At 47.2% G+C, this 13,207-nt stretch overlaps 1 protein-coding gene across 4 annotated transcripts in view; it reads left to right on the top strand.

Moving 5' to 3' along the window:
• Positions 1–3,698: 3,698 nt before the first annotated feature.
• Positions 3,699–13,207, top strand: part of SFXN5 (sideroflexin 5) — a 114,564-nt gene continuing 105,055 nt past the window's right edge. For all 4 annotated transcript variants that reach the window (XM_085314627.1, XM_085314624.1, XM_085314626.1 and 1 more), the window contains exon 1: positions 3,699–3,813. In XM_085314627.1, coding sequence (XP_085170753.1) covers positions 3,757–3,813 — 57 coding nt within the window. In that variant the 5' untranslated portion in view covers positions 3,699–3,756. The remainder of the gene's footprint in view (positions 3,814–13,207) is intronic.

The following is a 13,207-nucleotide window of genomic DNA, read 5'->3' as shown; positions in this document are numbered from 1 at the left end:
CAGATGTATACACTTACATATCTCTGCTTGCTTGAAAGCTTGAATGCAGATTCAGGGCCAGGGACTCCTGTGAAATTTCTGTTCCTGCAGGGAAAAAAAATGACGGGGTTTCTTGCTCAAAGCCTGAGTTTTCCTAAAACCTGACTTTACGGATGGAAGCCATCAAGAAATGTTCTTGTTGCTTTCCTCGAGAATGAGCTCTCAGCCCAGTCCTGTGCCCGGCTGTCACGTGTTGGGTGACCACCTGAGACTCAGAAATGTGCCTTTGAGCAAGTTKGTCAAAAAACAATAGCTGGTGGCTCTGTTCCTTCCTCCCCACCACCAAAATGGAAAGAAATGYTGATTTAACAGTGGTAATCTAGGGAAGCAAAACTCCCCTTTCTTCCCCCAGCCACTGAAATGTGAGTTGTCARTCTAAATGTATCTAGTTAGATTGATATCATCCAAAGAGTTGAGTTCTTTCTGGTATTCAACCAAAAAAGTGATAGTCTTATGTCACTCCAAATGTAGTTTAAGATAAACAGATTCTCTCCCCTCTGTTGTTATAAAACATTAAGTGTCTCAACATTAGGGATTGTATCCATTATCTGGCTCTAACCGCAATGGAAGGGAGGGGGATTTGCCTTGTACATAGACTGAGAGAAGATTTGGAATCCAAATGGCATAATAATATTTACTGGAGAATCCTAACAATCTTGCTGTGTTTACTTGCGTGAAATATAGAATGAAACCTTTGGAAAAGGAGGAAGAGTTGCCTCCTAAAGTATTAGTCATAACAACTTTTATTTTYTAACACTGTTAGAGCTTCAAGCAGTGTCAGACCCCGCTTAGAAAAGAGCAGATTCTAGATTATATGCTCTTCTTCAGGATGAGGATTAAAATCACACTGCAAGTAGAGGGATAAGGAGTAAGGAAGCAGTAGTGCAAACAGAGCTGAAGTGTGGCTGTATCTGATCTGAAAGTAAGGTCAGATCCACACTCACCTGCACAGACAGCGTGTCGCAAGAAGCCTGCAAGCATCCAAAGCAGAGTCTGCGCCACAACTGTTTGATTAAAACAAGCAAACAACTAACTCTGAGGACAGCGTACAAGGACAGCAATGGATACACTTTGGTAAATAAAACTTGTTGTTAGACCAGATCTTTGTTCATCCTCCATCCCCAGGGAGGTCACATTTTCATCTGAAACAACACAGTAGGGCAGAGAATGGACATAAGGTGATGTGATGCTGGATGCCATAAGACTGTATCTGAAACAAGCCTGTTGATGGAGCAGATTGGTGCGGTGCAGGAGGTATTCGCATATATATATCGATTATATCAGATACACTTCAGCTGAAATCTAATTTTTAGCTGAACAGTATTTCTAATGGAAAATGAATAAGAAATGAGAAAATGACATTTTTTCTATTTTGGGAGAAGTTCCTTTCTGTTCCTCAAGTCTCTGGTCACGTATCAATTTGCAAACTAACAGCAGCAAAAAAAAGTTTTTGCTAGTGGATCCCACCCTTCGGCAGGAATTCTGCTTTCCAGTGCTCGTAGAAGGGGCAGGTATGTACACTTTGGCAGCGCTGTCCTGGGCTCTGCTTTGAGGTCCCGCACATCACGACGCGGGCTCTTCAAAATGACARCCTTTAAATGGTAGGTGCAGAAATTTGGTTTGGGGCTCTAAAGGGTCACAGTGTTGCCACTGATTGATGATGGGTTTTTCAGTGTGCAGAAAACCTCTTTGTTGTAAGGACCCTGGCATGTTTTGGTTGATCTCAGCAGAAGCAAAACTGTTCTATTTCACCACAGTGCTTTTCGACCGTTAATCTGGATTTCCCCCCATCTGTTCACCCCTCTTTTCTTTCATGAAGCAAACTCCCATAGAAGATTAAAGCTCCAGTAAAGCGAGGTTTAACTTTGCCCTTCTCATATAACCTGAGTGACACCACAGGACTCCTTCAAGAAAATACAACCGTGAGGCTGAGGCTGCAATGTGGCACATGGTGTGTGAGCCCAGGTGGAGTGGCAGGATCGCGTGAAGCCTGGAGGGTGGCACGAGCGTCCTTCCCCTGCTGCTGCTCAGCACAGCCTCTCGCCCACCTCTTGGCCATCCACGATGGGGCAAGCACCTGGGCAGTGACATGAGGTATCATATCTGCAGCAAGCCCTGTGCTGCGCCCCTTTTCTGCTGCTTTTCTGCCTGAAACTGCCTGACGGATTTGGAATTCAGTGGACGGGCTCAGTGGGGACTTGGCCTAAAAACAGTTGCCGTTGCTGCAGATGGGGAAAGGGAACACAAAACATTACAATTCCCATGAAGCAGAGCAGCGTTTCCACACCAAAATGTTCTGATGCTTATGTTTTTCACTGTATAGCAAAAAAAAATAAGGATTTTTTTCCTTCTGGTACATTGTTTAACTCCTCCTTAGCTGGAAGGTCCATCTATAACCTGCTCTATATTTTGTTGCCTTTATTTCTACTGTGCCAAACCTTCCTCTCATGCCCTGACTGCATTTCCGACTTCACCTGCATCTCTAGTATTATTCCTGGCTTTTTGCTCTTCCTAGGACAACTGAGCCTAATTCTCTGAACAATTTTGCAGGCATTTGAAGGGCCAGACATTTCTTATTCTACTAATCTAGAGAACAGAATTCTTCATATGCCTCCGTTAGGCTCTCAGTCCCACTYGAATCTTGGCTTTATCTCTACAAATCATAATACTCACGAAGCAGACAAAGAGTCTGCATCAAAGTAAACTTATTATTTCCAGGTTTCCTGTTCTTTATATTTAATCGGGTATTTTAAAGGTCAATATCAATTGTTAGGATATTGTACCGCCAAAGTAAGAATACATATTTCCACAAAGAAATGATGAATCTTCAGTTTATTCGGGACCTCTTGAACTTTCATCTTTCTCTGCATGATTATTTGCTTGAACAGTCTTCAGAGTTAAGGCAAATGCCTGCTATCTGTGTCATGTTCCTGTGTGTCCCAGCAGTCTTCTGTCGCCATGCATATTCTAGCCGCTGTGTCACTTGTAAAATGGCATTTGAGTCCCAAAATTTAAGAACATTTTGGAATGAATCCTTAGTAAATTGGTCAGAAACGTTCCCCCATGAGGTAGATGGGCTTTTAGGGAAAGGAACATAATTCTCATCCAGTGGYGGTCCGTTGCCTAAGAAGTTTCTGTTAGTGCCTAAATTCAACTGTTCTAAGGAAGAAACTGGTCTAAGAAAGGAAAACACTGCCATGGCGGAGCCCCCGCTGCAGCCCCACGGCCATGGCTGCACAGTGAGGCGGGCAGGACGAGGCCCAGCCCTGCGACCCTGCGTGGTCCTACGGCCCCGCTCTGAAGAGACCCAGCCCCCGCCATGCTGCCCCTGACCCGCCTCCCYCTTGGCTCCCTCACAGACTCCCGCCAAACTACACTTCCCGTCGTGCCCCGGGGCGCCGCCCCCTCCGGACTCCATCTCCCATGCTGCACCGCGCCCACCCCATTGGCCGGCCGGAGGGGCTGTATTGGGGTGGGGGAGGGAGGGGAACGCGGGGACGCCATTTCCCAGAATCCCCTTCTCTCTCGCCTCCGTTGGAACTCCATTTCCCGAGAGGCGCCGGGCGGGGCGGTAAACTACATCTCCCGGCGTGCCGCGCGGGAGCTGCGGTGGGCCGCAGCCAATGAGCGCGGCGGCGCGGCGAGGGGCGGGCCCGGCGGCGGCGGCGGCGGCGGGGGGGAGGCTGTTTAAAGTGGCGTTTGCGGCGCGCGAAGGGGATGGCGGAGCCGGCGGACTATCCCCCTTTCCAGCTGGGCAAGCCCCGCTTCGAGCAGGTACGGCCGCCGGGCGAGGGGACTGCGTGCGTGTGTGTAGGGGGGGGAACGGGCCGGCGGCGGCGGTGGTCATTGCCGGGCGCGGCGTCGCCACCCTGGACTTCGCCGCGGAGGAGAAGCCCCCCCCCCCCCCCCCCCCCCTCGCCCCCTTCGCCCGCCCTCGCCTACGGCCGTGCGCTGATTGGCGCGCAGCCCCCCTCCTATTGGTCCACCGGGGTGTCACTCAGAGCCCCTCCGTCGCCCCCACCCCCCGCCCCGCGGCGCCGCCCGCGGCGGGCGGTGATTGGTGCTCCCCGCCGTGCCCCTGTGGCTCAGGGGGGCGCGGGACGCGGCGGGGAGCGCGAGGGTCGCGAGTTCGAGCCCCGCTGCCGGGGTGGTAGGGCGCTGTGTCTTTGCACAGGCAGGCGCTTGGGTTGTCCCCCGCTTTGGGGCAGGGGGACACCCGGCGGTGCTCACTCACTCACCCTGGGCAGGGCTTGTGCGTGGCGCTTGGCCCTGCTCCTTGCAGTTGGTGATGAGGAGCCCAAGGTTGAATGGAGGTGAGGAGCAGAGCTGGCCCTCGATGGGGCTGGCACCCAGCCTGTGAGGCAGTGGTGGCATGTCCCTGGCCACCCTTGTGGCCTCTGCTGGACAGGGCCACCCCAAGGTGGCCTGCAGTGCCCTGACCCCGGCATAGTGTGCAGTCCATGGAGGCCGTGGCCCTGGTCCTGGGAGAGACCAAAGGTCCTTCTGGCTCCTCTYTGATTCAGCAGCGGAGAGCGTATACACCGAGGGCACAGCAACGCTTCTCCCTTGCCTCTCCCAGGCTTTAGGAGCCTGCAGCTGAGGGACTTCCTTGTCAAACCTGTAGGGCCTTGATGGTTTTCTCTTCTGTGATGTTGTCTGTGTGTTTTAACTGATGGAAGTTTGTTTTGTTCTTATTTTAATGTCAGAAGGAAAATTGGGTTGTCTTGGTACACCAAAACAGGTTTCATAGCATGTCAATTTTTTTGTTGTTGTTCAATAATAATGTGTAAGACCTACATTGCCAAAAGCAAATACTGGACATCAAGAAAGCCTGCTTGAATGCAAATTTGCGTAGAAGGCTGTCGTTAAACAGCTGGTGCATTAAAGCAAAAAATTAAAGGATGAAAGCAGTGTAATTTTATGCTGTTTTGTGCTAGAGGGTTTGTTGCTTCTGTATGTGGTGGTTTAAGGTTTCTGCTTTGTTCCTACTTGCTTTAAGTTGAAGTAGCACAGAAATGCAATGAGTTTTCTAAGAGATGTTTTGGAAAACTCCAGCCTGTGCATGACGGTGAGAGTGCTGGTGTAGATAGCTCACCTACCTTTCTGTTGCTTGGCACCTCACACAGCATGCAATGGGCTTGGGAAACGGCGTGATGGAGAAGCTGTTTGCATTTGCATTGGTGGGACTTGGCAACAGTAGGGGGAAAAGAGCGGGGAGGTTTCCTGGAGGAGCTGTGCTGAAGGCGAGGTCCTCAAGTGAGCAAGACTACAGGATTTCTGGAGCTGATCCAGGTGAGGCAGAAAGAAAATTTGACCTCGCCCCACTAACTGGCTGTAAATGCTCTGGAGAAATGGTTTTGGTCTGTTGATTCACATGGCCACTTAACAATCTAAGTGCCTATTTACATGAGCATGGTTATTGCTTGGCAAGTAGAAGCCTGATATTCATAAAACCACTCTAGATGAAGTATTGCATCTGCTAACTCTGTGGAAGAGGAAACATGATTTCAGAAGACACTGGAGGTTGAGAAACTGTAGAAATACACAGCTACCCATTTCTCTGGGTGTTCAGTAGCTTGGAAATAATTAGAAAGGCCTAAAACAAAGAACACAGAGGTAGGAAAAGCCAGTGCAAGTTCTGGCATGGTTTGTCTCCACTGTATTCCTATGGATACTGAAGTTTTGGTTTCCCTAGTTATCCTCAGGTTCGGTGCTCTAGCTCAGCTAATAAAGGCTGTTCTTCATGTTCATGAGGCAATATCAGACTTCTAGTATGGCTAACAAAGTTTGTCTAATCTACTTCAGCTACTGTTGATTTCTTTCTTGAGCTAGATAAGACCATTTTGAAATGGAATGAGACACTGTTTCCATCTGCTTGTCCATAGCTATCAGCTCAAGAAGGAGTTGGAAGAACCTGCTCGTTCCCCTCCTACCTCTGACTCCTGGGAAAATCTCTAAGGAGATAGTCTTTCCACTATTYGCTTGGAGTCCCAAGCAACAGGACCACTGCTTGTGAATCGTCTGCTAAATGCAGATCTCGGCTCTGCTTGAGGGAAGCAACCTGTTTTGGTTGTGAAGAAGTCTAGTTGCTGGTTTACTGTGTGGTGCCAACGCTTTAGGAAGCAGACAAAAGTGCCTCTTTTTCTATCATCTTGTCTCCAGAGAAGGTTGTCCGCATGACTGCGGCATAGGACAGGAGATCAGTCTGCTGGTGGAGGGAGCTTCTTGTAGTAACAAGCCTTCTACACCAAGGGGCTATTTCCCCATGCTGAGAATCGGCTCATCTGCATAAACCAAGAGACGCTCGGGCTGAGGAGACAGAGCTTTTTAATAAGGAGAGGAGGAGGAGGAGACGCTACTCCCTTCTAGACACCACAGATGATTCGAGGCACACTTGGCAGCGTGTCAGGCACAGAATCGGTGCATTCTGTTCATTAAGGAGTGACTGTCACTTGTAGCAACATTTAGAAAATGTTTCGAGGGGTATGGCAGGATGTTAATGATTGCATACGTATTTGAACAGAGCTGTCCTCTCTTAACTGAGGCTTCTGTGAAATGAGTTATGTGGAAATCCACCCATGKCCTAGAGGCTGAATCCTGCTGTTGGAGGAAGCGCCCTTGGAACTGGATGTTYTGGGGGGTGTTTTGCTGGAGGGTCGCCCCAAGCTATGAATTCATTTCGCTCTCATCTCCAGTCATTGTGGTCCCTTCCTGTAAAATTTTCTGCTGCTAAGCAGTGTGACGATCCGAAAGCAGGAGCCATGGTGAGAGCTAGAGCATGGGTCACCTGCTGGTATCCCACACTGACTGCTCTGAGCACGTCACGGTAGGTGGGTGATGGGGACTGGAAACCCATCTGTGCAAGAGCTCCCACTGAGCTGCAACGGGACTCGGCAGGGTTCTGAAGTGTGGGATAGACCTGCCCTGTGCTGGAGTTATTTCCAATCAACCTGTGAAGTTTTGCTCGGCAAATCCCATGCTCATGCTGCTGCCTCGTGCTCCCCTGCAGCACAGCATAGCACCCTCCTTCCTGCTCTCTGTGTCCTTGCAGAAAAGCTTCTGGATGGTCTGATTCGGTATCTGGCAGCTTTGCAGGATCATGGAGCAAGAGGGAGGCTGTAGCGCAGCCAGAGGCTGAGGACACCCACTCTGCTCCTGCACCCAGAGAAGTCTGTTAGAGTCTGGCTGCCCAGCTGCAATTTGAGATGCTGGATCCTGGCCCTTCCTCAAGCGCTGGTGTCAGTCAGCTGGATGCTCTCTCCCATGATGTGACCTGGTGCAAAGGTTTTAACTTTAACTAGGAGATGAGACCTTTGATCTTCCTCTTTGGCTCAGGGAGAGGAAACTGGTMTTTGTTTTGTCACCTTGACCATGTTGTTTGTCAGAAAACTGAAGTCTCCGGGGCTGGTGGATGGTGTAGATGAAAAATGCTGACATTAAYGTGGTAGATGCAAGCACACCTGAAATATGGTGATCCTTTTATATTGACTGTTGGATGGGTTCCCCCCCGCCGCTTGCGGCTCGAGTGCCTTCTTTCAAATCCTTGAGGTGGCCCGTTGCGGCATTGTATCTGTTTCAAAGGTCTCGGGCTTAAGCAGTCCAGTTAACAAAGAAYGTCTTGCTTGTTTTGTAAAGCACTAGCGGCGCTTGGGGTGGCTGTTCAAAYTGTGGAAGCTGTCCTTTATAACGACACTATCCCCTTCTTCCAGCTAGCATGTCRGTGAAGCAAGGCTGTGGCCCTTTAAGAGGTGAGCTGGCTAAAACTAGGGCTGCGAGAGATACAGCAGCGGAGCTGCATGAAGCATCTTTGTCCTTGAGGAGGAAAACAAGGGAAAGTTGTGTGCTAGGAACAAAAACCTTGGAGAGAGAACTTGGCTTTCTGGGGATTTGGTTCAGAGGGTTTCATTCTCTTTTCGCTATCCAGAGTCCCAAGAAAGGAACCAAACAAAACTTAGGACAGCTGATGGAAAACATCCGTACCCTGCAGAACTATTGGAAATTATTAAATTCCCCTTCTCCCACCACTTACTTTCCAGTTCACTTGTTTTTCTTGATCTTTGGACAAGTCACATTGGGTCAAGCCACTTTTTATGCGCRTGCATGTGAGGTTAAGGCTCTTTCCAGCAGAAATAGACTGTTTTCAGGTAAAAGAAGAAATAAAGATGACAGGCCTGAGAATCGATGTGATAAGGGTTCAGTTTCCTGGCAAGTAGCTTCAGGACATTCAGCATACTCTTTCTTTTCCCTAAAGAATTTGCCAAGTGCTCCCCCTCCTAGAGCGAAAGCCTTAAATGCCTGTTCCTAGCGCTCTGGGGTCCTTTCGCGGTTGTCCGTGGCCCGCACAAAGTAGACGCGTCTCCCCTCTATCAGGAGAGACGAGGAAGCCTTTCCTGCAAAGGCTGGGTCAGATGTGGGTGAGGGTTGTTTGCCAAATGGTAGTGTTAAGTGCTAGATAGAGGAGTTCAACTGACACTCTGCTTATCTTTACTGGAGCTTAAACAGTCCCCCAAGGTTGTCCAAGCTGTTACGGGGAGGACTGCGATCTTTGCCCAGCACTGATCAAGAAGTGAGCTAACTTTCTTCACTGCTGAAGTTTAAATGATCACCCTTAACACACAAAACTTGTTAGCCTGCGTTATCCTCTTTACTAAACAGGAAAAAGAGAAGTGACAGATCTTGAAGGCCCTGTAAGGGAAGGAGAGGGAAATAGAGGAGAAAAAACCCCAAACAGACCTGTAAACGTCTTTATCCCTTGAACGGTTCAGTGTGTGTGTTCACTGGAAGCTGTGTGCGGTCATGTAGTCCATCATGTGCTTAGGATGTTTTTTTTTTTTTTTTTTCTGTTGGCCAAACATGTCATTTTTATGACTGCAATATTAACAACATAATTAGAGACACGCTGTTGTCAGAGCTTGACCTTGCAGATATCTTCAGTCTTTGAACTGAACACATGCTAATCTCGTAGATGTCTTACAAGGACATTTTAGTGCTAAAAATCATTTTTCTACTCTTTATATAGTTTAATCTGATATATTTAAAACACAACAGGGTTTGTTACCCCATTAACGAAACCACATGGCTCCTGTGTCCAAGAGAACCCTTGCGATAGCGTACAGATAAAGAAGCTCTTGATTAGATACGCCTCTTGGGAGCCTGATGGCTTGCTGCGYGCGTAGTGTAATTGCCGAAAGCCTCTGTATAGGGGCAGCAGGAGGAACAAGAATAATAAAACAAACGGTGTAAGGCTAACACAGAAGTCTGGTTTCTACTCATGCTGCCTTGATTAATGCTATTTTCTTTCCATTTAATAAAGTGAATGTAACTCCATTCTCCTAGCAGCCCCAGAAGATCGCTGTGGAGAAGGGAGTTCCTTAAATCTCGTCTCATTTAAAACTTTGTGCCGTGAGTCAAGCCCTTCAGGTGAAGAAGGGATGACCCCTTCCAGATCCAACTATGCTGTAGCTGCTGCAGTTAGAACTGGTCCATTCAGTTTTGCTTTTGGAACTGTGAAGGTCACTGGTGACAAGCTGGGGACAGGAGGCCACTACAGAGGCAGGCGGTGGGGCTATTTGCCAGTGTGGCTCGACCTACCATGCTTGTCAGGTGATGATGCTTTGAATATTGTTTAAAACAGCTCACAGCTGGCTGAAAGGTGAGAAGTGTTTGCAACTGATTTAACTTTTGTATGCAACTAGGTCCAACTCAGTGCCTAAAGCTGCTTGAGATGAGGTTGGCATACCCTAAGTGGTGTTTGCTGTCTTTATRTATGACTTTCTCAGTCCTGAAGAGAGGTGCTGACCTGTTTATCCTATGCAATCTATTGGATTCTGTGAACACATGCTTAAAGATGAGTTGCATAGGAGAAGACAAAATACAGACACCTTTGGGTATGATGTTTATCTGTTAACTTCATGTTATCTGCCAAAAAAGCCATCAGTTGGCTTTTTTTACATCTCTGTCAGCCAGGATTGGATTTTGAACAGAAAATTTGTTGGTTTGCGCCTTGTACTACAGGATATAAACTCTTGTCCAGAGCTGGAGGAGCAGCTGGTGGTGTTACCGGCAACCCGGCTGTGCATGTACACACGCAACGCGCACACCCTCAGCACAGGACTCTGCAGCCTTAGCTTCAGCTCAGTCATCGTAAGCACTTCTACAGATGCTCCCACGTGGGGCTGAGCTGCTTACAGCAAGGGTAGGAATCTGTCACTCGGGTCAAAACCAATGTGGGGACAAACTTCAGAAGCCATGAAATAGGTCCAGAATCTGCAGCACTGGGGGAAAAGGCAAGACTGGGGGCTGCCATCTCTTTTCAAAGTGGAAAATGATGGCTTGATTTCTTCCCTGTGGCTCTGTAAGGACATTTAAACACTCACCTGGGAAAGAAAACTTTAGTTTYGTGTGACACCCTTGCAAGGTCTCCACGCTATGGTCCAGGTTACGTTCGTGTTCCTGAGCAGACCTGTCGCTGCGGATTCCTGAACTGTCCGAGATGCAGGACCTGATCAGCAGATACCCTTGGGCCTTTTAGTTCATACTGTGAAGTCAGAGTCTAAACTATCTTCTTTGCTTTGTAATAGGGCGARCTACAAATGTGCATGCAATTACCGCAGCTCTGCTGTCAGGCAGTACCTTGCCAAAGTGCAGTTGCTCAATTGCTTGATTTTTCTTTTCTTTTTTTTTCCCCTGCTTTCCTAGTTTAGCTTAAATCTTTCTAATTAATTTAAAGCAAGCTGACGTAAGCCTGATTTTTTTGGCTAGAAAAAAACAAGTCTATGTGCCTTTTGCTCTGACTTAATTAAATCCTTTTTAAAATTGCACTATAATTAAACTGGTAAAATTCTGTGTGTCTCCTGTTATTCTCCCAGGCTTTCTAGTTTCCTAAGTGTCTGTTTACCTACAGTTTTGAGGAATGCCCACCTTCTTTAAATCCAGGTGATAAAGAAGTGTTTGCCATTGGTCTTTCACCTGTCTCTCACTGTCCTTCTCTCCAAATTTCTTGAGCCTTCGAGAAGCGTTTTCATTCTTGTGCTACGTATCTTAGAGTCAGCTGGATCTTACATGGCCTGCAGCACAGCAATTTAATTGAACTGGAGCCGTAATGTACTCCCCTGCTCTCTATGAACCGCTGTGCTGGGGAAGGGAATTAATATTCTCAGCCACTTTTCAGAACTTAATCTTGCTTGCAGGCTGGTGAGAACTGGTACCAAAATAGCCGTGATTAATCACAGGAAATTTGTGTTATTCAGTTCTTCTTCCAAATCACCATTTACTACAACAGCTGTTACAAGAATAAAATGGCAAAAAAAGACACCGGATGGGTATTCGGGAGCTGAAGGTCAACCTTTGGGGCGTGCTGGTGCTGGAGCTTGGTCCCTTGCACGGAATATGACAGCCAGAACTCGAAGCTACTGGAAATAATCCCAGTAAATGAAAATTCAGGATGGCTCTTGCTAAGATCTTTACTGGAGTTGCCATGATGGTGGTGCACTGACTGGTGCCGGGCAATTCCTGAGCAGCAGGACGTGATCCTCCACACTAGTCATCTGTCAGAGGACTTATTGAACGTAGTGTTGGTTTGCTGGATGACTGCAAAGTTGGCTCAAGCCTTGAGGGAGATGGAAATCTTACTGGATGATAGTGGGCATAATGTGGGTATGGAGACAGGAATGCCCCCAGAAAGCAAAGGTTTATGTTGGCAATGACAGTGCTTCAGGCAAAAAAGTATAAAATCAAGAAACTGTAATCTTTTGCTTTTAGGTGACATTGCTCTCTTGTTTTCCCATCACTTAGACTTCTGGCGAGGCAACTCTTTCCTGTAGAAACCCCGGGAAAACATGGCAGCATCTGGCCTGATGTAGGTTAATACCAAGTTTCAAGTAGGTTTTTTKTKTGTGTGTGTGTGATTAAATAGGTCTTTCTTACTGTTTTTCTATATGGAATACACTTCTGATTTTTATTCCTTCCAGCTTTAAACTAATTTAAAGTTAATGATCTGATGGCTTCTTTTCAGGACACTAAACCTAAGGAGCAGAGGCAGACCTGAAAGATAGGCAACCAGCAAAGTCCCGGAGTAAAGCAGCTTTTTGTGGTCTCTGGAAGAAGGAGAAAGTGGAAAGTCCTGATGACTGGACAGCAGTTGAATTGACAACCGTGACTTTTTGCTTAGTGAATAGGCTGCTGCTTAGGAGGGCCACGCAGTCAGAGAGGCAGCGAGAYGCTTGGAGGCAGCCTCGGGAGGAGAACTTCGCTCAGGGTTTGAATTTGGTTTATTTCTGTGCGCTTCTCCTATGTTAGAAGCGCAAGCGTTGGTGAACTGTGCGGAACGGGAGCTTTTGCTGTGGTCCCGTGGAGAAAGATGTTCTCAGTCGTCAGTGGTTTTTTTTTTTTTTTTTTAAGTGTTCAAATTCACATAGGGTTGGTAAAAAGATATCTTCCCCCCATCCCTTCCATGGTGTTAGCCTCATACTGGGAAACAAGGCATGGAGAATGATTTTTCCAGAGTTCAGATTTAGACTGAGGAATTCCTGCTATTCCCATTTTTGTACTCATCTCTGATTTTGCTGCTTCCTTTTCCAAAGCTGGGTTTTATTTGCTTTCTTTCCCCCCTCTGCAATTGTTTTGGTTGTGAGTGAGCCCAGCTTGAGCCTTCACGTGAGGGGAAGAAGCAGGAGAAGGGGGAAGTGCTTTTTTTACCAGTTACATTTTTTTTTCTTCTCTCTCTCTCTCTTTTCGCTCTCTTTTTTTTTTTTTTTTTTTTTTTTTTTTTTTTTTTTTTTTTTTTTTTTTTTTTTCTTCAGATGCTTGATTAACAAAGCTGCTCTTTAAAATCTTGGCCTGGACGTGGGAGTAAATGAGGTTTAATGCAGTCACTGTGTTTGAAGAAATTTGGATTAGAGACAGCAGAGCAAGAAGTTTGCTAATAGCTTGTCTTCTGCAGTGCCACCCTTTAGTGGTAATGAGGCATGCAGGTGGGATGTAATTGAAACCAACCTGTGAGCTTGCAAACTAGGTCAGGGTATGTTAAAGAATAACTCACTGCTGCAAAACTATGGCTGATCCTGTTTATTGGGATCTGGAAAACAAGGCAGGAAGTGTTTGGCTTAAATCATGGTAATGGAGATTTAGCMTAAATGTGCCAAAAGTCCTTCTACTGCTAAGGTTAGGT

Source organism: Rhea americana, unplaced genomic scaffold, assembly GCF_003343005.1.
Source record: "Rhea americana isolate MKP2758 unplaced genomic scaffold, rheAme1 scaffold_41, whole genome shotgun sequence".
Lineage (NCBI taxonomy): Eukaryota > Metazoa > Chordata > Aves > Rheiformes > Rheidae > Rhea > Rhea americana.
This window is presented reverse-complemented; position numbering and strand designations above follow the sequence as displayed.